Source organism: Narcine bancroftii, chromosome 4, assembly GCF_036971445.1.
Source record: "Narcine bancroftii isolate sNarBan1 chromosome 4, sNarBan1.hap1, whole genome shotgun sequence".
Classification (NCBI taxonomy): Eukaryota; Metazoa; Chordata; class Chondrichthyes; order Torpediniformes; family Narcinidae; genus Narcine; species Narcine bancroftii.
This window is the reverse complement of record NC_091472.1, coordinates 206,809,403-206,835,047: the sequence shown is the minus strand read 5'-3', so window position 1 is coordinate 206,835,047 and position 25,645 is coordinate 206,809,403. Positions and strand designations below refer to the sequence as shown.

General features: G+C 44.4%; 1 protein-coding gene across 3 annotated transcripts in view; it reads right to left on the bottom strand.

Annotated features, from left to right (window-relative positions):
- Nucleotides 1-25,645, bottom strand: part of upb1 (ureidopropionase, beta) — a 196,063-nt gene that overhangs the window by 154,957 nt on the left and 15,461 nt on the right. For 2 of the 3 annotated variants that reach the window (XM_069933758.1, XM_069933760.1), the window contains exons 2-3: nucleotides 20,796-20,967; nucleotides 1,556-1,643 (exon numbers count right to left, since the gene is read on the bottom strand). In XM_069933758.1, the coding sequence (XP_069789859.1) occupies nucleotides 1,556-1,643; nucleotides 20,796-20,967 (260 nt within the window). Of the gene's footprint in view, nucleotides 1-1,555; nucleotides 1,644-7,219; nucleotides 7,256-20,795; nucleotides 20,968-25,645 lie in introns of all 3 variants that reach the window. The other variant, XM_069933759.1, reaches the window with a different exon arrangement.

Genomic DNA, 25,645 nt, shown 5'->3' with positions numbered 1-25,645 from the left:
GGATTTTTTCTGCCATCCCTTCTCTGTGATTTTTATAAATGACCTGGGTGCAGAAGTGGAAGGGTGGGTTAGTAAATTTGCAGATAACATGAAGGTTGATGGTGTTGTGGACAGTCTGGGAGTTTCCAGAAGTTACAGTGGGACACTGATAGGATGCAGAGCTGGGCTGAGAAATGGCAGATGGAGTTTTTACCCAGTGAAGTGTGAAGTGGTTCATCAGATTTGAAGGCAGAATACAATGTTAAGGCGAGGACTCTGAGCAGTGTGGACAAACTGAGAGATATTGGGGTCCATGTCTGAAAGATACTCAAAGCTGCTTCATAGGTTGATGAAGTTATTAAGGTATCTGTGGTGTGTTGGCCTTCATAAACCATGGGATTGAGTTCAAGAGCCGTGAGGTAATGTTACAGCTATACAAGACTTAGTTAGACCCCATTTGGAGTATTGTGTTCAGTTCTGGTCACCTCACTAAAGGAAGGAGGTGGACGCGACAGAGGAGATTTACAAGGATGCTGCCTGGATTGAAGAGCACGCCATGAAAGGTGACCTGATAGAAGTGTACAAGATGATGAGAGGCATGGACCATGTGAATGGTCAGTAGCTTTTTCCTATGCCTGACATGGTAAACACAAAGGGGGTTAGTTTTTAGGGGCTTGGGAATAAGTACAGGCAGGATGTAAGAGGTAGGTTTTTCACAGAGAGTAATGGATGCACAATGGGTGGAGGCAGGTACGTCAGGATCTTTTAAAAGACAATTAGATAGGTACACGGAACTGAGAAAAATGGAGGGTTATGCAGTCGGGAAATTCTAGGCAGTTGTTCGAGTAGGTAATTAGGTTGGCACATCACTGTGGGCCAAAGGGCCTGTACTGTGCTATAGATTTCTATGTTCAATGAATGGGTCCCATTATCATCCTCTTTATCAGATTCCAGCAGCTGCAGCCTTTGTGTTACTGCTTCTCATCTGCCACCCTCCATTTCCCCCCAGCTGGTTCCATCTGCCCACCAACCTTCACCCCTTATCTGCTTCCACCCGTCACCCATCTGCCTTTGCCTCCCAACTCTGTCCTCACCCTGCTGGCCCCATCTGCCCACCACCCCCTCCTCAGTCCACCCGCTGGGTCATGTCTCTCCCCTCCTCCTCGCCACCTCTGCTCTTTATACCAGCTATCTTCCCTCTCTACTCAAACTTGATGTCAGGTTTTGACCTGAAACATGGACAATTCATTCCACTCCCACACCCCTAGATGCCGCTTGACCAAAGTTCTGCTGAGAGTTTGTGACTTGCCCCAGATTCCAGCATGTGGAGCCTCATGTTATCCCTTGTGCACATTTGATTCTCATCAGTAAAGAGCTTATCCTTTAGAGGGCATCAGTTTTCCCAGGATTCCTTGTCACCATGCTCTCCCACCACATTGTTATCAAGGAACTCATCTCTTGTGCATAGTTGGCCCAAGGCTGAACATAAAGGGGAACCTGGGCATTGTGCAAGGGCTGCTTGTGTTTGTCAAGGGGTACTGGATTTAGGACCTTTTACGAAAAAGTCACAACTTACTCCAGGTCTCCTGGAAACAGATGATGTTGACTCCACATATGGCAGCCACTTCCACAAGATCTCCAATTCGTTTCTGGAGAGCGGCAATCTAGAGCAAAATAGATGACAGTGAAAACACAGAACCTGCCCAACACTAACCTTTAAATACATGTTAACTGCCCTCCATAATGTTTGGGACAAAAACATTTTTGCTTTATTTGCCCCTGAGCTCTAGCTTTACATTTGTAATCAAACAATTAATTTGGATTAACGTGCACGTTCCAGATTTTACAAGGTTATTTGTATACATTTTGGTTTGACCATGTAGAAATTACAGCACATTTTTATGCATGGTCCCCTCATTTCAGGGCACCATAATATTTGGGACATAACAACGGTGTGTTATTAGTCATGTTTAGTAATTTGTTCCATGCAATGACTGCTTGAAGTCTGTAATTCCTAGACATCACCAGGTGTTGAGTAAATATTGACATACAGCATGGTAACAGGCTATTTCAGCCCACGAGCCAGTGCCGCCCAATTTAACCCAATTAACCTACACCCCTGGTACGTTTTGAAGGTTGGGAGGAAACAGGAGCACCCAGGGAAAATCCACACAGCCACAGGGAGAACGTACAAACTCCTTACAGACAGCGTGGGATTCCAAGCACGACCCCGACAGCTGGTGCTATAAAGGCATTGCGCCAACTGCCACGCCAACCGTGCCGCCCCTCTGGTGATGCTCTGTCAGGCTTCCACTGCAGCCATCTTCAGCTCCTGCTTTTTTTGAGGGCGTCCCCTTACATTTTCTCTTCAGCATAAGGAATTGGATTTAGATTGGGTGAGTGACTTGGCCAGATTTTTAGCTTTTGTTGGTTTAGCCGCATGTTTGAGATCATTGTCTTGCTGTAGGATGAAGTGCTATCCAAGGGGTTTGAAGGCATTTAACCATAGAAAACTACAGCACCGAAAACAGGCCATTTGGCCCCTTTAATCTGTGCCAAAGTCCAGACCTCATTGACCTGCTCCCATTCCATAACCCCCTAGACCTCTCCCATCCATGTATCTATCCAATTTATTCTTAAAACTTAAGAGTGAGCCCTCATTTACCACATCAGATGGCAGGTCGTTCCACACACCCCTCCACTTTCTGAGTGAGGAAGCCCAAACCTTTCACCCTAAGGTGGAAAGAGCCTACTCAAATTTACTCTATTCCCCTCATAATTTTGTAAATTTCTATCAAATTTATCCTCATTCTTCTACGATCCAAGGAATAAAGGAATAATTTTTTTAAAAATCCAAGTCCTGAACCAAGGTGGTGGTGTGGCAGCCCAGAGCAGCCTCTCCGGAACTGGTGCCACTGTAACTTTATAATTTTTAATTGGAAAAAATGGACGATAGAGCATCATGAGAAAATGTGGCAGTATGGAAATCGCCAAGCAAACAACAAACCTTCGGGAAGGGACTATAAAGCCTTGTCTGATGAGGGGACTGACCCTCTACTGCGAGGACAAGGCCTCCAGTCCTCAGCATCACCGAGGCCGAGGTAGGGACGTCGTGGTGTGTTCTGTGGAGGGCATCCCATGGTGTCCAGAGCGGTTGTGTCGTGTGCCTGGTTCAGGAGTTCTGGAGATTGCGCCTTCTTAGATTGCAGGGCCCTTTGGTGAACGGTGAAATCAGTTGAGAGGTTGTGCATTGTGTCCGTGGAGACTGGCGACATTGTAGGGGACCACACACATCCTCATGCGAAGTAGTGTTCTGCTTTTTGGCTTCTATGGATTGTGAACTGTGTGGCGGTTTCTTCACTCAAGCTATTAGACTTTTAATATCCTGAGCCTATTATACTGAAACTTGTCTCTGCTGTGCATATTGTCTTATTTTTTTTATTAATGATTGCATTGTTTTATACACGTTATGCAGCTTTGTGTAGGTTGTAGTCTAATGTAGTTTTTTGGTTCTGTCTTGTGAGTAAAAATGTAGTCTTGTGTTGTCTTACACTGTTTTTGTGTAGTCTCGTGTTGTTTTAAGTAGCACCATGGCTTTTTGAAGGAAAGTGGTCTTGTTTTTTTTTACTGCGTACTGCATTTTCAGTTTGGTTTTAAAATAACTAAAAAGGCTACTTGAACGTAAAGTCCAAACCTGTTTAATCTTTTCATGTAACTCAACTCCTGAAGACCCGGCAAAATCCTAGTAAATCTCTGTAATGGAACACTGTATTGCAGTCATTATACTGACTGGCCCGCCTCCAAGACTGTAATTCCTCTCTCTCCAGGATCCCTAATAAAGGTGATATCGCCAAATCCCCTCCCTCAGAGCTGCCTTGGAATCAAGTATGTAAGCTATGACTGTGAGTTTATAGTGATTAAAGCCTATTAATCTCAACTTCTGTCCTGTCGGGTATAATTGATAGTGCTACAATCTTCTCTGCACTGTTTCGATCTGATAACCTTCCTGTAGTTTGGCGACCAGATCTGCACACAATACTCCAAATTTGGCTCATCATAACATCCCAACTGCTGTACTCAATACTTTGATTGATGAAGGCCAGGATACCCAAAGCTTTCTTTACACCCGTCTACCTGTGACATCACTTTCAGGGAATTATGTATCTGTATTCCAAGATCCCTTTGTTCCTCCTCAGGGTCCTACCATTTACTATGTATGTCCTACCTTGGTTTGTCCTTCCAGTGTTGTAATATTTTAATGTTTTTAATATTCAGTGTTTTAAAAATGCACATTTATCTGCATTAAACTCCATCTGCCATTTTCTGGCCAATTTTTCCAGTTGGTCCAGATCCCTCTACAAGTTTTGAAAGCCTTCATCGCTGTCATCAACACCTCCAATCTTAGTGTCATCAGCAAAATTGCTGATCCAATTTCCCACATTATCATCCAGATCATTGATATAGACAACAAAAAAAACAATGGTCCCTTTTCTTGAACTTGTGCAGATCAGATGTTTCTACACACCTCAGAATTTATTTTGCTACTGCCATCATCAGTGACATCATCGATGAAGATAAGGGCGTCAGTACCTGTGGCAGCCATACATGCCCAGGCCATAACACCCCTACCACGTTTCACAGATGAGGTGGCATGCTTTGGATCTTGGGCAGTTCCTTTACACCTCCACACTTTGCTTTCACCACCACCCTGATACAGGTTAATCTTGGTCTCATCTGTCCACAAGACCTTTTTCCAGAATTCTGCAGGCTCTTTTAAATACTTCTTGGCAAACAGTAATCTGGCCATCCAGTTTCTGTGGCTAACTAGTGGTTTGCATCTTGCAGTGTAGCCTCTGTGTTTCTGTTCATGAAGTCTTCTGCAGACAGTTGTCATTGAAACCTCCGCACCTACCTCCTGAAGAGTGTTTTTAATCAGTTGGACATGAGTTGGGGATCTTTCTTCATTATGATGAGAATTTTCTGTCATCAGCAGTGGAGGTCTTCCTTAGCTGACCACTCCTTTTGCAATTACTGAGTTCACCAGTACACTTTCTTCTTAATGATGTTCTAAACTGTTGATTTTGGGAATCCTAAGGTTTGTTTATCAGTGTCAAAATGGTTTCTTTGACTTTCATAGGCCCAATTCTTATCCTCATGGTTGATAAAAACCTTACAGGCTCCAAAGGTGATCAAAAGCTTAGAAGCAACCCTAGTTTGCTTACACTTGCACCAATGAAGCAATTAAACATCCCTGAGTACTCACAAACATTATGGTGCCCTGAAATGAGAGAACTATGTATATAAAGTGCTGTAACTTCTACATGGTCAAACCAAAATGTACACAAATTAACATTGAATTAAATCTGCACTTTAATCACATGTGAATTGTTTGATTACAAATTTAAAACTGTGGACCTCAGGGGCAAATAAAGGAAAAACGTGTCTTTGTCCCAAACATTATGGAGGCAGTGTATATTTCACAAAATCCATAGTGCTTGCAGCTCTGGTGGCTGAAGCTCCACAAACTGCTTTTCCCAACTACTAAATCTCCTATTGAAACAGGAGAGGATCAGTTTCTTGCAATCTCAAGATCTAAGATTCCTTTATTCAAGGTCAAGTTTATAAATCTGACTGCACATCCAAACAGACAAAACTGCATTTCTCCAGACACACATGCACACACTTTTCTTACTCAGCACATAATAATCAGACATACATAACTGTTAGCGCAATGCTATTACAGCGCCAGCAATCCAGGTTCTATTCTGGCGCTCTCTGTAAGGAGTTTGTATGTTCTCCCAATGTCTCCATGGGTTCCCTCTGGGTGCTCCTGTTTCCTCCTGCTCTTTCAAAACATACAGGGGTTGTAGGTTAATTTGGGTGGCACAGGCTTGTGAGCCGGAAGGGCCTGTTACTCTGCTGTATGTATAAATTTGAAAAAAGAAACCCTTAAATTTAATACATATATCTGTGGTGACCCAACCTGCATTTGGTTTTGATCCAGTTCCTTTCCCCATTCGATGTAATATCCACCTGCTTTTCACTTTAATCTTGATGAAGGGCCCAGATCTGAAACACTGACTGTCCATTTCTGACTTGCTGAGTTCCTCCAGCAACCTATCATAATCCCACACCATGTAATCCCTTGAGCAAAAGCTCTATCTTTACACCAAATACAGTAAAATCCCTGTTATCTGGAATTCAAGCAACCGGCAAAAAAAATTGCATAAATAGGTAAAAAATATGCTTTAAAATTGGCACACACCCCACCCCCCAGCAGTCAGTTTGCCAATCACACAACATGCAATCTGAAGCAAAATTAAAATTCACTTATCCAGCATCTATGAATTCCCATAGTTGCTGGATACCAGGAGTTTTACTGTAATCAGATGAACAGGACCATAAGATGAAACTGAAGAATAGGGGCAAGGGGACTTGTTACAAATGGAATCAGCATTTATCTTCCTCTTGACAAAGGTAGCAAGTTCAAGTCTCATTCTGGGACCTTCACAGCCTCAACCGGCCCCTAGCTGTCTCACAACAGACCGATATCCACATTCCTCCAGGTGCAGCCCCTGGACACCACCAACTTCAATCACTACATCACGGGTAGATGGACTTTCGCATTCCTTGGGTGCAAGGTCCTTAAACCTCTCCCTTTTTCCTTTAAAAACCTACCTGCCCATTCCTTTGGTCACCCGCCCTGATGCTTTCCATAGTTCAGTGACAACTTTTCTATTGTAATGCATTGGAGATGAATTGCGTGAAATTAACATTAAAGCCACTGTAGCTATATAAATTGATGATGATAAGGTTCCTTTGGATTAGACTGATGCATTTGTCTGCTTTATTCCATCTCATCCCAACTCCTGGGGCTTTGATACTACAACTGGGGCACACAGCAATAATGGCATAAGTGAACTGTTGGATTGTTGGTGCAGAGATAAAAATCACCCTTCTGTCCCACTGCCCCTTTTTCAATGTCAGATGCAGCAAAGAACATTACATCACAGTATAGGTCCTTCAGCCCACGATGTTGCACCAACCAATAGAGATCTACTCACAAAACTAAACCTTCTCGAGTTTACACCCATACCCCTCTATTTTTCTTGTATCCATATGGTTGTCTAAGAATCTTTTAAAAGTCCCTCCTTTACTCCACCACCACCCCTGGCAATGCATTCCAAGTGTCCACTACTCTGTGTAAAAAAAACTTGTTGCCAAACTTTCCGCCTCTCACCTTGTACAGATGTCCTCTGGTGTTTTCTGCTGTGCCCTGGGAAAAAAAAAGATGCTGACTGTCCAGCTTATCTATGTCTCTCATAATCTTATAGACCTCTATTAAGTCACCTCTCATAACTCCAAAGGAAAAAAACTCTAGCTCTGCTAATCTTGCCTCATTTGGGAGGAAAAGGGAACTGTGGCTGACAAAATAGGTCAGGCAACTAGTCAAGAGGAAGAAGGAAACAGACATTAGATACAGGAAGCAGGAAACATGAAGGGCTTAAGAGAAATATATGGAAGCCAGGAAGGAGCTTAAGAAAGAACATAGGAGAGCTCAAAGGGGGCATGAGAAGACCTTGGGGTGTAGGATTAAGGAGAACCCCAAGGTGTTCTATGTGAAGAACAGAAGGATGACAAGAATGAAAGTGGGGCCGCTAAAGGATAAAGGAGACAACATGTGACTGGAGGCAGAGGAGTTTGGGGAGGTCCTAAATGAAAACTTTGTGTCAGTATTCACAAGAAAAAAGGACCTTGATCAGGGTGAGGTTGGAATAAAACAGGCCTGTGTGCTGGACAATGTGGAGATTCAGGAAGAGGAAAGTGTTAGAGCTTCTTAAAAACATCAAGATTGATGTCCCTAGAGCCAGACGTGATATACCCCAGTTTGCTATGGGAAGTGAGGGAAGAGATAGCTGGGGCAGGAGCAATGAGCTTTGAATCCTCTTTGGCCATAGGGGAGGTTCCGGAGGATTGGAGAATTGCAAATGTGGCCCCCTTGTTTAAAAAAGGTAATAGGGAAAATTCTGGGAATTATAGATGGTGAGTCTTACGTCTGTGGTGTGTAAACTATTGGAGAGGATTCTTCAGGATAGGATCTATAACCATTTAGATAAGTACCATCTACTCAAGGATAGTCAGTGTGGCTTTGTGAAGGGAAGGTAATGCTTCACAAGTCTAATTGAGTTTTTGAGGAGGTAACAAAAGAAATTGTTGAAGGGAGGGTGGTAGATGTGGTCTACGTGGATTTTAACAAAGCTTTTGACAAGTACCCCCATGAGAGACTCATCCAGAAAGTCATGAGGCATGGGATCAGTGGAACCTTGGGCATGTGGATAAATATATTGGCTTGCAATAAGAAAACAGGAGTAGTAGTGAAAGGGAATATCTGCCTGGAGGTTGGTGACTAGTGGAGGGGCTGCAGGGATCTGTTCTGGGGCCCCTGCTCTTTGTGATCATTATAAATGACCTGGATGAAGAGGCGAATGGATAGGTCAGTAGGTTTGTGCATGACACAAAGGTTAGAGGAGTTGTGGATGGAGCTGAAGGTTGTCAAAAAGTACAGGAAGATATAGACAGGATACAGAGTTGGACAGAAAAGTGACAGATGGTTTTGTGAGGTGATGCATTTTGGAAGGACAAACCAGAAGGCCGAGTACAAGGTTCATGGTCGATTACTAAAGAGTGTGGATGAACAGAGGGACCTTGGGGTTCAAATTTATAAATCCCTCAAGGTCACCGCGCAGGTTGATAGGATAGTTAAGAAGGCCTATAAGATGCTGGGATTATTAATAGGGGGATTGAATTCAGGAGTAGAGAGGTTATGTTGCAACTCTACAAATCTCTGATAAGACCATCCAAGCACATCCTGATAAATCTCCTCTGCACCTTCTCCATAGCTTCAAAATTCTTCCTGTAATGAAGCAAACAGAACTAAACGCAATATTCCAAGTGTGATCTAACCAGTTTTATAGAGCTGCAGCATCATCCCATGACTCTTGAACTCAATCTTCCAACTAATGAAGGCCAACAAACCATAAGCTTTCTTAACTACCCTATGTTGAGAGATCTGATTTGAACCCCAAGGCCCCTCTGTTGATCCACGCAGTAAAGAATCCTGGCATTAATCAAGTACTCAGACTTCAAGTTTGACTTTCCACAATGCATCACTTCACACTTAACCGGATTGAATTCCATCTGCCACTTCTCCACCCAACTCTGCATCCTGTCTATATCCTGTTGTAACCTTCGACAACCTTCTACACTACCTACATCTCCAAACTTCGTGTCATCTGCAAACTTACTGACCCATTCCTCTACTTCTTCATTCAGATAATTAATAAAAATCAAGGGTCCCAGGCAGATCCCTGCAGAACTCCATTAGTCACTGACCTCCAGACAGAATATATTCCATCTACTACAGGTACACAGTCCTTTATCTGGAACCCTTAGGGGACAGCCCCCTCCCCCAACCGTTGGTCCCTTGGGCACCCAGCAGTCTCCCCCAACCACCGGTCCCTCGGTCGCCCAGCAGTTTCCCCCAACCGCCAGTCCCTCGGCCACCTCCCCCAACCACCAGTCTCTCGGCCACCTCCCCCAACCACCAGTCCCTCGGCCACCTCCCCCAACCACCAGCCTCTCGGCCACCTCCCCCAACCGCCAGTCCTTCGGCCGCCTCCCCCCACTTGCTGGATTTTGGAGCTTTTCAGATTTGAGATGTCTGGATAAAGGATTGTGTACCTGTACTACATATCAGAAGACCATAGTTAGGAAGAATTGGAAACAATGTATCCTCCTCATTGAACATTAACACAGGTGCACCCCAAGGATGTGTGCTTAGCCCATTGCTCTACTCATTATACACCCATGACTGTGTGGCCAGGCACAATTCCAATGCCAACTACAAATTTGCCAATGACACCACAGTTGTCAGCAGAATCACAAATGGCAATGAGGAAGTGTACAGGAGGGAGATATATCAGCTAGTTGAGTGGTGCAACGACAGGAACCTGCCAAAGTCAACAAAACCAAAGAAATGATTGTGGTCTTCAGAAGGAAGTCAGGGGAATATGACCCAGTCTTCAACAAGGGCTCAGTAGTGGAGAGGGTCAAGAACTTCAAATTCCTGGGTGACAACATCTCCGAGGATCTGTCCTGGAGTCTCCACATTGAGGATGCAATCACAAAGAAGGCCTGCCAGCGGCTATACTTTGTGAGGTGTTTGAGGAGATTCGGTACATCACTGAAGACTCTCATAAACCTTTACAGATGTACTGTGGAAAGCATTCTGGCTGATTGCATCACTATCTGGTAAGAAAGTGCCAACTCTCAGGACAAGAATAAATTCCAGAGGGTTGTTAACTTGGCCTGCAACATCACAGGCACCAAACTTCACTCCATCAAGAACATCTACATGAGACGGTGTCTTAAAAACAGCCTCTATCCTCGAGGACCCCCACCATCCAGGCCATGCCCTCTTCACTCTGCTACCATCAGGAAAAAGGTACAGGGGCCTAAAGATGAGCCCTCAGCAGCACAAGGACAGTTTTTTTCCCGCTGCCACCAGATTCCTGAATAATCGATGAACCACAGGCACTGCCCAACTTTTCCTGCTCTTTTATCTTTATTATTTATAGTAATGTCATAAGATGGTTATAATATGAACGTTTACTCTATGATGCTGCTGCAAAACATTGAATTTATGACTTGCTCATATCAAATTCTGATTATAGACCTTCAGAAAAGTGGGGAAAAGGTGGATATAAGTGGAAAGATGAACACACATCAAAACAAAACAATTTCTACATCCCACTGGACTGAATTTTGACATTTAGCCAGAAGTCACTGACACCCTCCTCTTTCACCATCATTTAGGGCCCCAAACAGTCCTTCCAAGTGAAGTTATACTTCATTTCTGAATCTACAGGCTCATCTACTGCATCCAGTGCTCCCAATGTGGCCTCCTCTACACTGGGGAGACGGGATGCAGACTGGGAGATTGTATTACTGACCAACTTCGCTCTGTCTGTTGGAACAGTCAGGACCTCCCAGTGGCCAGCCATTTAGATTCCATATCCCATTACTCCATGGACATATCTGTCCATGGCCTCATGTGCTGCCAAATTGAGGCTTCCTGCAAATTGGGGAAATACCTAATATTCCGTCTTGGCAGTCTCCAACCAGACAGCATCTACATCACCCTCAAATTTCGGGTGACTCCCTTCCCCCGTTCTCCCTTTCTCTCCCCCCCACCTTGCTTTTCCTCACCCTCTGATTACATGCCAGCCTGTGGTTATCCCCTATCCCCCCCCCCCCCACCCACCTACTTATTCGGGTGAATCTTTGAATTTTGGGATTCCAGATGAATGGCTCCATCACAAAATGCTGACCACCTGTGATTTCCATAGATGCTATGTGACCTTGTGAGCCTCCAGCATCTTTGTGCTTGTTCTTTACCACCTACTTTGTCCCCCATGTCCTTCTGCATATCAATATGTTTAGCGTCCTTCAGTCCATGTTCCCCTTCCCTTTAATATTTCATGGTCCCTTTAGCCCTCTTAATGCTTTGTTTGAGCTCTTTCTTGCAACCCTTCCATCCTTCCAGTACCCTGTCCAATTTTAGGTTCCTGAACCTTACATGTTTCATATGTCTCTGACTAGATTCAGGACCTCTCTCATCATCCAAGGTTCTTTTACCTTGGTGGAAAATTCAGGCCCGGGACTCGAAATAGCTGGTCCTTAAACAACTCACATGCCAGTTGTAGGCTTGTCTGATAACCCCTCTCCTCATTCCCAATGAACTTCTCCCTAGATCCTGTCTTATCTTGTCATAATTTGTCTTCTATCAATTTAGTATTTTCCCATGAGGATCAGGTGTATATTTATTCATAACTATCTGGAAAGCCAAGGAATTGTGATCACTGTTGACAAAATGCTCCCCTACAGAAACTAATCACCTTGTCTAATATGGTCCTCTCCCCTGTTTGGGCTATCTGCATGCAGATTATAGAAACCCTATTGTAGCTTTCCTCTACAACAACCCTTGCATACATAATTTTTAGATTTAAACATACAGCACGGTAACAGACCCTTTCAGCCCATGAGCCCATGTTGCCCAATTTACATCCAATTGACTTACACCCCGGTATGTTTTGAAGGGTGGGAGGAAACCAGAGGCACCAGGGAAAACCCACGCAGACATGGGGAGAATGTAAAAACTCCTTACAAACAGCATAGGATTCAAACCAGGTACCGATCCGCTGACGCCGTAACAGCATTGCACTAACTGCTAGGCTAACTGTGCCGCTCATGATAATCTGTCTACATACTTGTTCTTTGGTTCAGTGATTATTCAGGAATCTGATGGCAGTGGGGAAGAAACTGTCCTTGTGCCATTGAGTGATCATCTTTAGGCATGCAGTATAGCCCTATCAAAGTGGTGTCCAGATTACTGGTGAAGTAACACTTCACTTGTTAATCTGTAGGCAAACTGGAGGAACAACATGTTATATTCTCTCTGGGCACTCTCTAACCAGACTGCATCAATATCGACCTCAAATTTCCAAAACTCCCTTTCCCCAGTCTCTTTCTTACACTATCCCTGTTTTCATTCCTCCATCCCTACCACCACCATCTACCATCTCCTACCACCTACTATCATTTACCTGTTAGCCTGTGCTCCTTCCCTCACTCGCCCCACCCCCTGGCTCTCCTTTCCCCTCACCTTTTCACAACAAAGGGCTCAGTCCCAAAATGTTGGCTGTCCTTTACTTCCCTGTATGCTGCGCAACCTACCAGGTTTCTCCAGCACCCTTGTGTACTGCATTACTCGTGAAGTGATGCCCGGCAACATAACTAACAATACCATCTGCCATTTTATTGATAACAAGAGTATATTGATTGGGATAGGGGCAATGAGCTGCATGGGATCAGACCTGGACAATTTTATGATGTACTCATTGATGTACCAATTATATAGCATCAGGTGAAGTGCATCAACTTTGTTGGAGAATGCTTTCTATGATAGTGGGGATCTACATACATCTCACTAGATATAACATTTATCCAACATTTAATTATCCATGTGAATTAATAGAGACAGGAGGTACCTGGTGCATCACTGTTGCCGTATCGCTTTCAAGGTAACAGCAGAGTTTAAGGGGCACAGCATTATCCTTTTGTAAGAGAATTCTGCTGGATATGGCTTCAACCTCACCAAATGCCTGTGAGCCTTCAGTGCTAACATTCAGAGCTAGTAAGGGAGAGGATGAACATAGCATTCTTCACATAGGAGATGAAAATGCCAACAATTTGTTTAAAGCTGCTTAACACTAACAGTGATTAATCAGCCTCCTCCTCCAGTCTCAAATTTCCATCCCTTCAAATGTGACTTCAAATAACTTCCCCCCCCCCACCCCATTGATCCCATAAGTCTATCAATGTAGCCAAGAATAACTTTTATTATATTTTTAAAGAACACGCTCTGTCAATGATTTATTCATAATAAAATTATCACATATTCCCTGGTACTAATCTACAATTTGAATTTCTTCCCTGCAATTTACCATCTCCTCAGAGCCTCTCAATTGATCAAGTGCCAGGGAATTGCTCTGCCTGCAGTTTCACAAACCCCAGACACAACAATCAGGTGAATCAGAAACAGTCTTAAGTTTCCCAGCTGTTAAACATAAACGTAAATTGCCAAGAATGGATCTTCCAGCATTTTGTCAGTGTGCACTGCAGATCCACAAATCATTAAATGTAGCACATATTTACAGGCATATAAAGAACATTGAAGATAGATATGGGATTAATAGAGGCACAAAACTGGAAAGCAGGGGACTGGAGAAAAGAGAGTGCAGATTGTGATATCTGGAGCAAAAAATAGGCTGCAAGAGTAACTCAGTATACGATCAATTGTTTGAGTCGAAATACTGTCTTCACAAAAAGTTCCAACCTGAATTACTGTCCCCTGCAATTACTGCCCCCAAGAGATTCAACAGCACCTTGTTCCTTGAAAAGTAGGAAGGTTATGTGACGTTTGAGAAAAATTTACTTTGACTCCACTAGAAGACTCAGAGTAGTCACAGACTGATCCACACGCCAGGAGAAAGTTCAAAGACTCACTCCAGGGAAAATGCAAACAAGGTTTACAAGATTGAACCCAGTACAGAAAAGTTAAAATGGTCAGGAAAGGGTCATCAAGCTCCTTTCTATAAATCTGAGGAAGAGATACATTTACATAGAACCTTACAGCACTGAACAGTCCCTTCACTCCATGTTGTGCCGACCTGTGTCAACCAACTCAACAACAATCTAATCCTTCCCTAACTCAAACCCATAACCCTCTATTTTTCTTATATCCATGTGCCTGTCTCAGAGTCTTTTTGTCCCTTTTGTACCAGCCTTTACCACCACTCCCAGCAATGCATTCCAGGTACCCATCACTCTCTGTGTAAAAAAAAGTATCTCTGACATCTCCCCTAAACTTTTCTCTACTCACCTTAAAGAGATGTTCTCTGGTATTCAAAATGTTCTTCCCAGGAAAAAGGTGATGGCTTTCCACTTTATCTAACCCCTCATAACCTTATGCATTCTATCAAGTCACCTCTCATCTTTGGTCACTCCGAAGAGAAAACCTTTAGCTCCGTCAACCTGGCTTCATAAGACATGTTCTCTAATCCAGACAACATCCTCTCTCTGCAGCCTCTCTAAAACATCTGTACCATTCCTTTGATAAGGCAACCAGGACTGAACACATACTCCAAGTGTGGTCTGACAAGAGTTTTATGGAGCTGAAACATTACCTCACAGCTCTTTAGCTCTATGCCCTGACTAATGAAGCCAGCACACCATACATCTTCTTAACCACATTATCAACTTGTGCAGGAAACCCTGAGGGATCCGTGGACCTGGATCCCAAGAACCCTCTCTGTTCATCCACACTGTTAAGAATCTTGCTATTAACCACGTACTCCTTTTTTCAAGTTCAACCTTCCAAAGTGCAACACTTCACAGTTATCCAGATTGAATTCCATCTGCCACTTTTCCACCCAACTCTGCATCTGTTGTAACCAAAGATGACCTTCTGAACTATCAAAATACCTGCAACCTTCGTGTCATGTGCAAACTTACTGACCCATCCCTCTACTTCTTCATCCAAGTCATTTATAAAACTCACAAAGAACAAGGCACCCAGAACAGATCCCTGGGGAATGCCATCAGTCAACCACCTCCAGGCAGAATATTTTACATAGGCAAGCAAATTTCAAATCCATACAGCTGTGGCGGTGCACATCTCTGTGAGCGGAACAGCCCCGTTTGTATCGTTGCACTGGCGGGGCAGCTGCAGAAGATGGTGCCATCAGGGCTTGCTCATTACCTCGTGGCTTAGGCCACAGCTCACGCCTCAGGCCATGTAATGACATCACCACTGCACGGGGCAGAACTCCCGTTCGCCTTAAAAGGGTGCGCATGAAATTCAAATAAACAGTTCAAGGAACCGTTTTCTGAGTGTAGCAGCTGCTACATTGGTGACCCTGCAGAGCCCAGATGATATCTGGTCTCAAAACATGGATTCATCGGTGCTCAGCGCTGTCTCACTGAAGGTTCCCCCCTTCTGGATGCACTGGCCCCAGTGGGCAGGCAGAGGCACAGTTTCGACTCCGGCAGATCACCTCAGACTCCACCATGTTCTACCACGTGGTGAGTGTCCTCAATGAAGAAACGGCAGCCAGAGTGGATGACTTGATCCATGATCCTCTTGAGGGCAAGTACATCACCCTCATGACCCACCTCCTCAGCATCTTTGGACTCCCGTTGGCAGCGCGCTGCCAAGCTGATGCACCTCGATGGCCTGGGGACAGAGTCCCGTCCGCCTTGATGGATGAGATCCTTGCACTGGCAGAAGGTTACAAAACCTACCTGATGTTTGAGCAAGCCTTCCTCAAACAAATGCTGGAGGACATCCAGCTCCTGCTAGCGGTCGAGAACTTCTCAGACCCTAGCAAGTTCGCAGCCCGCGCTGACGTGTTATGGCAGACGAAGCGAGAGAACGAGGCCACCGTGAACCAGGTCACCCGCCCTGTGCCCAGCCGACCACAGCTTGCCCCCAGACAGAAGACGGAGGAGCACCAATCAACCTGGTGCTTCTATCACCAACAAGCCCACAAATGCCGCCAACCCTACTCGTACCAGGGAAACGACTAGGCCAGCCACCACTGATGGCTGAGACGGCTGGCAACACGAACAGCCTCTTACACATGGTGAACAAGACCAACGGTTGGTGTTTCCTGGTGGACACCAGAGCAGAGTTGAGCATGCTGCCCCCGACTGCCCTTGAGACCCACACAAGGCCCGACCCTTGGTATAAAGACCTTCGGCATATGGACTGCACAGGTACACCTCGGGCAGGAGAAATACTCCACAGTGTCTATTTTGGGGCCTAAAAAAAACTAATAGTGATGGATCTCACTTACATCCACCATGACTCAGTAACAATCCCTCCACGTCCTCCCTTTCTGCAGCTGTGATACTATTCTTTATCAATGCCACTCCCCACCTTTTTCCTCACTCCCTATCCCTTATGAAATATTTAATCCCTTGAACACGCATCAGTCAACCTTGAACTGTGTCACCCAAGTCTCTGTAATAGCCACAACACAGTAATTCCATACACTGATCCACGCTCTACTGCCCTCATTTGTAATACTTCTCACATTTCCACACACATCAACCCATTCAACTGAATGCATTCATGCTCCATTCACTGTCTGCCCTTCCATCTACCATTACCCCAACATCTCGCCAGAGGAGGTCCCGATGATCTACAAATGTGAACCCCTCCCTGCCCCAACTCTTCAGTCACTCATTTATCTGTCATGACATATTATCCCTGCCCTCACTGGCCCTTAACTCAGGAATATCATCCTTGAGGTTCTGCTCTTTAGCTTCCTTTAACTCCCTATATTCACTCTTCAAGACCTAGCTATGTCGTTGGTACTAACGTGGACCGCAACATCTGACTGCTCACCCTCCCTCTCAAGAATTCTGTGGACTCAATCAGACACACCTCTGATCCTGCCATCTGGGAAACAACATACCATCCAAGTCTCGATCCTTTCCAAAGAAGCTCCTATTTTCTTTTTTTTTTGTAATTCTTTATTTATCGCACTATGAACCATATCAACCAATATATTTACAGATGCACCTCTTTAAATATTCACAGTGACATTTTCTTTTTTTCCCCCCATCCCTCCCTTCCCTCTTCCCACCCCCCTCCAAAAACAGTAAATATTGGACATATAAAATACAATAAAACAATATCTTTATACAAAAGGAATACAAACAAAAAAGACGTATCATCTGCTTATTCACATTAAATCTGATCATGTTTATCTTTTTATCATTTTAGGTAGTGGTGGTCCTAGGCCGGCTCTGTTATGTTCCATATATGGTTCCCAGGTTTATCATTGTAACTTTGTCTTTTAAATTATATGTGATTTTTTTTCCCAGTGAGATACACTTAAACTTGGTTATATATATATTCCATTAATGTTTATAGTCATATGGTCCAATGTGGCCATCTTATATCTTTATTTTCACTTCTTTTCCACCTCTTCACCACCTCCATCCCTTTTTTCCATTACTGTTCTTTTTAATATCAATATATGACAACGCATTTAAGACAATCCCCACAAGCAATAACCCTTTAACCTCAAGTGAACCTCCCCTCATTGGATTGCCTCCCATCCCTTGACAGTAACCACAACTCCTCTTTCCGTTTGGTTTGCGAACTAACTCGCAAGTGTCAACCGATTTCGCAGTTACCCTTATTCTCCCACCCCCAACCCCCCCCCCAGAGAACACTATTTTCCTATAATTATAACACATCTCTTTTTTTTCCTTCTTCCTTTTCTCTTATCCATCTTTAAATCTTTATATATACTTTATCTTTACTTTATATTTTAACATATTTTCTTGCCGTTCATCCTTCTTGTCACTCCTCCTCCTCTCTTCTCCTGTCCTGCAAATGTTCAGCAAATTCTTGGGCTTTCTTTGGGTCCGAGAACAATCTATTCAGTTCCCCAGGAATGAATATTTTGAGTACTGCTGGATGTCTTAACATAAAGTTATACCCTTTCTTCCATAAGATTGTTTTTGCTATGTTGAATTCCTTCCTCTTCTTTAAAAGTTCAAAACTTATGACCGGGTAAAAAAATATTTTTTTGTCCCTTATATTCTTCTCTCATCTTCTTTCTTGCCGGCTCCAGTATGTTTTCTCTTGTCGTATATCTTAGAAATTTTACCAATATGGATCTCAGTTTTTGATGTGGTGGCGGTTTCGGTACTAGTGTTCTATGCGCCCTTTTGATTTCTATTTCTTCATGTGAATCTGTCGTTTCCAGCACCTTTGGGATCCATTCTTTTATAAATTCCTTCATATCTGACCCTTCTTTCAGGCCAACTATTTTTATGTTGTTTCGCCCACTGTAGTTTTCCAATACGTCAATTTTTTGTGACAATAAATCTTGTGTTTCTTTCATTTTTTTTCTGCTCCCTTCCAACTTCCCTCTTAAATCATCTATCTCTATTTCTACAGCAGCTTCTCGTTCCTCCACATTTTCTACTCTTTTCCCTATTTCACTCATGACCAACTCTAAGCTTTGCATTGTCTTCAGCTCTTTTCATTTTTCTTTTGATTGAACTAAATTCTGATAGGCATTCTTTTAATGACCTCATTTGTTCTTCGTAAAAGGCTTTATCTAAACTTTGTCCTTCTATTTTACCTTCTTTCCTTTGAAATTCCTGGTCTTCTTCCTCTTCTATGTGTGTATCTTCATCCTTCTCTGGTGAGCTGCTTCTGTATCCTTGCTGGGCTTCCCAGCTGCTGGGTCTCCTGCCACAGGTCGTCCCACTGTCCGTCACCCCATTGCCACTCACTCTCTTCCAGCCCTTCATTCTTTCTCACCACTCTTCTTCTTTCTTGTTTACTTCCCCCATCCGAACACCCAGATACTGGGCGTCTCTCAGCTGGCGGCTCCGCAGCTGGCTGCTCCTCAGAGTCCCCCTCCCATCAGCGTTAACCTTTTCTTTTACTTGCGCACTACGCATGTGCAACTCTTCGCTCATGCGCAGTTGCACACCTCTTCTTGGCTCTGAGAGCCATTTTTGGTGTGCGCCGGTCGGGAGGACATCGGTCCTCTGGGGACTCACCAACATCGGAGATCGGCCGCTCCTCTGGGGACTCACCAACATCGGAGATCGGCCGCTCCTCTGGGGACTCACCAACATCGGAGATTGGCCGCTCCTCTCCACGGTGGCTCTCTTGAAGAACTTCACCCTAATGTTCCCCGAAACCTTTCCCCTTTCAGCTTAAAACTATGACCCCTCTCATATTTTTTCTCTTTTCCTCTCTCTTTCCTCCAGTTCAGTACCCCTCTCCATTCAGCTCACCTTCCCAGCAATTTTCCCTTCCACCCTCCCACCCCTCTCCATCAGTGACCCTTTTTTAAACCTGTTAGCTAGTGCTCATCTGCATGCCTCTCCTCCCACCTTTTTATTCAGGTACCGGCCTGATTTTTGCTCACACCATGACAAAGGGGGCAGCCTGAAAGCTGGTTCCCCTTTACTTCCTATGAATGCTGCATGACCTGCTGAGTTTCTCCAGTGTTTTATTGTATTGTACTGCCTATTCCCTTTCCCTCTCCTGATCATCACCCAGCTACTTGCCCCCACCTCCTCTGTGTGACTGCCTCCCTAGAACTCCTATTGCCCCCTCTACCTCTTGAATGATCCAGAGTTCATCCAGCTCCAGTTCCCTGATGCAGTCCAGCTGGATGGACTTCTCGCAGGCAAAGACATCAAATAGCAAGGATCTCCCAGTGGTCACCCATTCAATTTCCCCACTGCATTTCCTTGCCAACATGTCTGCCTATGGTCTCATGCACTGCCAGACTGAGACCACTTGCAAGTTGAAAGAACACCTCATATTCCTTGAACCTCAACAGTAGAACACCCTCGAACCAGGTGGCATTAACAATTTCTTCAGTTTCAGTTATCCCCCTCCCCCAACCTATCCATGTCTCCTTTCTCCTAGCTCTCCTTTCACATAAACAATTCCCCTCCCCCAACCTATCCGTCTCCTTTCCCCCAGCTCTCCTTTCACAGAAACAATTCCCCTCCCCCAATTAATTCTGACTTTTCTCTCTTCTGTCCTCCTATCCATATCCAATTGTCTGATGGTCTGTGCTCCTGCCCCTTCTTTCCTTCTCCCCAGCCTTTTAATTCAGGCGCCTGCCTGCTTTTAAACTCGCATATTAAAGGTCACAGATCTTTATCTCCTATTTATGCTGTGCGATCATCTGAGTTCCTTCAGCATTTCTGTGTTTTTATTAGGGACTTAATGGGATAGATGTTGAAGAAATTTTTTCATTTGCAGTGGAGTCCAAAACTGTGATTTTATAAGATAATCGTGACACAAAGGAAAAATGGTTACCAGAGCTTGCTTCTTATCTAAGGAGTTTTGGAATTAGTTCTGCTATGGAACAAGAAAAGAAGACCCCTGCTTTCTATGAACAAAGTGAACGTGGGCAAGCTCAGTGTTGCCGGAACGATTGAAGAGTATGCAGACCTCGGAGGAAAATATGGATCAATGTGAGTGTGAAAGGAACAGAGGTTGGGCTGATCAGGTGAAATGGGTTGTGATGGAAGATTGACATGATGCCAAACTCTGACTCAGTCTGAGGAATGGTAAATTGTCCATCCCTTCTCATCATGCGAGTGCACACATTAACATAAACCTGTGCATTCTGCACCTGCTCACACACTGGGGAATCCGTGGGAAGGACGATCTTGTTCTGAACAAGTCCCACTCTTATGATGCGTGGCTGGCGGAGCTGTTCTGAGGCTGCCTCAAACCCATAACCCTGCAGCTCAAAGTCCCTCTCCACGGACGCTGCCACAGCACGATTCGGCAAATCCAGAGGCCTGCAAAAGATCAAGGCAAATTTTGCAATCAAATGCTAAAAGTTCAAGTTTTATTTTAAAAAAATATAAAGCAATATCTTGCCTCATCTTTATTTCTTCAATGATGTTGTACAGATTATTTAACCACATTTATGATGCTTCTTGTCCTCACACCTTGGGCTCCCCAACAAAGAAAGCTCTTACACACATGCACACACCAGACGCAGGTCCACATCCACTGGAAACACACATACACCAGACACAAGTACATAAGACGTAGGTGCACACACAAACACACCAGATACCAAGCACGTAACAGACAAGAACACACACAAGAACACATGCACATACACGCACCAGACACAGGGACACACACCCACATACACGTGCCATTCACAGGCACACATGCACATACACGCGCCAAACACAGGCACACATGCGCAGGCAGACACACAGATGCATGGGCCAGACACAGGCACACACAGATGCATACACCAGACACAGGCATGCACAGCCACACACATACACACCCATGTGCACACACACACCCACAAACACACACACGCACGCCAGACACAAGCACACAGATTCAAGTGCCACACACAGGCACACACTCAGAGCACGCGCCAGGCACGGGCACACACAGATGCACATGCCAATAGGCACACTTGTGGGAAGAGGGCTCTTGTTTCCAAAGATGGAACAAACTTGAGGAGCTGTGTTGAAGATGACAGGGGCAGAGTCAATCCAGAGCCCAATCCCTGCAGAGACCCCAGTGATACAAAATGGAGCTGTGCTGCTAGTGCAGATATTCCAGGTTGCAGCTTTTATACTCATTCACACCCATAGTTTTTATCCCCATTCCTCCCACCTGCACCTTGGTTTATTCGTAGACACATCTCCTGGGCACAACTCTGCAGAGCACCTTGTCCGTGCCATTACAATGGTGAATCAGAGGAGATGCTCTTGAATGGCTCCCAATCCCTCATCCCCATGGGACGAAAGCTTAACGTAGCAGGAGAATGGACATCAGCTCAGACCCTGCTGTCATACAGCTTGTAATGGAACACTTTCTGTAGGGAAGGGAGTGAGGTGATGGTTAAGAATTCACGTGATACTTCAGGTCTGCTATCGGCAATTCAGCATGGAGGGATAGGACACATACTAGTGAAGCTTAAAATGGACATCGTTCAACCGAATCTACTGCATTCAGTGTCCTTGGTGTGGCCTGCCCTACATGAGTGAGACCAAACACAGATTTGGGGTACTGCTTCACCCAACACCAGGTTTCTGCCTGTGGGTCTAAATTTGAGGTTCCCATAGTCAACCATTTCAACTCCCTCAACCATTTCTTCAGTGACATTGTTAGGGTGAGTCCAAACACAAGCCTGAGGAACAGCACATCATGTTCTCCCTGGACAGCCTTAAACCTAAAGGCATGAACATTGAGTTTTCCAATTTTAGGTAACCCCCACCTCCATCTGGTTCTACTGTTTCCATCTCATCTTTACCTACTCCTGCACTTACATTTCTAATTCCCCCTTAACCAAAGATGTCTTTCTCTCTACCTGTTTCTCCACCTCTCCTATTTTTGTCCAATGTCCCATCACCTCTGGGACCCACCCCAGCTTCTTTCCCCCTTCATGCACATAATATCACCCCCGTTTTATTTTAGGCTTCTTAAAGGGTTCCAGCCTTAACCATCGACAGACCATTTCTATCCATGGATGCTGCTTGATCCACCGAGTCCCTCTAGTGACTCATCGTTTACTCAAGATGCCAACATCTGCACTGTTTTTTATCCCTCTATGTACTCATCCTCCACCATGAACTGTATTCCTCCACGACGCTATATCAACATCCAGCAGGTCATTCCTCAGAGAACACAATTGTATACAGTCCTCCAGGTTTAACCTCACCAACACCATTCTCTACTTCTAAACTCCAACTCCTTTGCAAAAGAGGCTAGTATGCCAAAGTACGCCTTGTCAACACCTGACAAGTTACCAAACCTCCCCTATTCTAATTCCAAATCATTTGCAATAAAGGCCATACACCGTGTGTCTTCTTACGAGTCACTGGACCTGCCTAATAACTTGAATTGTACATAGATTAGCAGGATTCCTCTGTCCTCTACTCATTTGCAATCTCTCTATTTAGACAATTACCTGTCTTTTGATTCCTCCTATATTAAACTCTGTTCGCCAAATTTTAATTTAATTTTTTTAATTTTGTGATCCAGGCCAGTAACAGGCCCTTCAAGTCCACAAGCCCGTGCTGCCCAAATACACTTCTTCTTTGGCTTGGCTTCGCAGACGAAGATTAATGGAGGGGTAATGTCCACGTCAGCTGCAGGCTCGTTTGTGGCTGACAAGTCCGATGCGGGAGAGGCAGACACGGTTGCAGCGGGTGCAAGGGAAAATTGGTTGGTTGGGGTTGGGTGATGGGTTTTTCCTCCTTTGTCTTTTGTCAGTGAGGTGGGCTCTGTGGTCTTCTTCAAAGGAGGTTGCTGCCCGCCGAACTGTGAGGCGCCAAGATGCACGGTTGGAGGCGAGATCAGCCCACTGGTGGTGGTCAATGTGGCAGGCACCAAGAGATTTCTTTAGGCAGTCCTTGTACCTCTTCTTTGGTGCACCTCTGTCTTGGTGGCCAGTGGAGAGCTCGCCATATAACACAATCTAACCTACAAAGCCCATACATGTTTTTTGGAGAGTGGGAGGAAAACCCACACAGTCACGGGGAGAATGTACAAACTGTCCTTACAGACAGCACAGGATTCAAACATGGGTCGTTGATGTTGTGTAATAGCAGTGCGCTAACTGCAATGCTAATCATGCTTCCATATGCTATAACTGTGCCACCCTATACCAACTCTCTCAATCCTTGTAGTTCTCTTGTAGTTGAATATCGGAACTGGACTGGGGTTCAAATCCTGCACTGTTTGTAAGGAGTTTGTATGTTCTCCCTTTGTCTGCGTGGGTTTTCTCTGGGGCCTCCTGTTTCTTCCCACCTTTCAAAATGTTCCAGGGTTTGTAGGTTAATAGGGTGTAAATAGGGTAGCATGGACTCATGGGCCAAAATGGCCTGAAACCGTGCTGTATGTCTAAAAAATTTTTTTAATTAAAAAAATCTTCACAGCATCATAAAACCAGGACAGGGGTAAAATCAAGCCATCCGGCCCAGTGAATCTACTCCACCATTCAAGACTAAGGTATTTTTCCTTTTAACCCTATTCTCCTGCCTTCTCCCCATACCCTTTGACACCCTTACTAATCAAGAATATATCAATCTCCACTTTAAATACACACAATGACTTGACCTCCAGTTATTTGAAGCAACAAATACCATGGATTTACCATCTCTGGCTAAAAGTATTTCTCATTATCTCTGTTCTAAAGGGACTTCCTTTTATTCTGAGGCAGTGTCCTCTGGTCCTCGACTCTCCCACTTCTGGAAACATCTTTTCCATGACCACTCTATCCAGCTCTTTCAATACTCAGTACGTTGAGATGAGATTTCCATCATCCTTCTAATCTCCTTCTAATGCCCAGAGCTGTCAAACACACCTCATGCATTAACCACCTCAACCCTGAGATCATTCTCGTAATACCAGCACGTCCTTTATAAGATATGGGGTCTAAAACTGCTCACAATACTCCAAATGTCATCCGACCAAAACCATACAAATTCTCAGCATTAAATCCTTGCTTTTTTAATTCTAGTTCTCTCAAAATGAATGCCAACATTGCATTTGCCTTCCTTACTACTGACTCAGCCTATAAGTTAACCTTTAGATAATCCTGCACTAGGACTCCCAAGTCCCTTTGGATCTCCAATTTCTGTATTCTCTCCCCATTTAGAAAATGATTTATACATTTATTCCTTCTATCAAAGTGCATGACCATAAACTTCCCTACACTGCATTCCATCCACCACTTTGCTCATTCTCCCAACCTGGCCAACTCCCTCTGCAGACTCCTCGCTTCCTTAACACTACCTGCCTCTCCACCTATCTTTGGATTATTTGCACAACAGCCACAAAAGCAACAATTCCATCATCCAAATCATTAACATGTATTAGTAACATAAAATATAGAAGAATGAGAGGGGAACTCATAGAAACACTTTAAATAATGAATGGATTGGACAGAGTGAATGTAAATAATTCCCCTGTTGGGTGATTCATAGAAACATAGAAGATAGGAGCAGGAGTAGGTCATTCGGCCCTTCGAGCCTGCTCCACCATTCAATGAGATCATGGCTGATCTTAAAGTTCAGTACCCCGTCCCCGCCTTCTCTCCGTAACCCCTAATTCCCTTATACTGAAGAAATGTATCTAATTCCCTCTTAAATATATTCAATGAACCTGCCTCTACTGCCCTCTGTGGCAATGAATTCCACAGATTCACCACCCTCTGGGTAAAGAAATTCCTCCTCATCTCGGTCCTAAATGGTTTGCCTTTTATCCTCGAACCATGGCCCCGGGTTCTGGACTCCCTCACCATTAGAAACATCCCTTCCGCATCCATTCTGTCCAGTCCTGCCAGAATTGTATATGTCTCTATGAGATCCCCTCTCAATCTTCTAAACTCCAGTGAGTACAATCCCAAATTGCGCAATCTTTCCCCACAAGTTATTCCTGCCATTCCATATCAACCTGGTGAATCATCTTTGCACTCCCTCCATTGCAAGAACATCC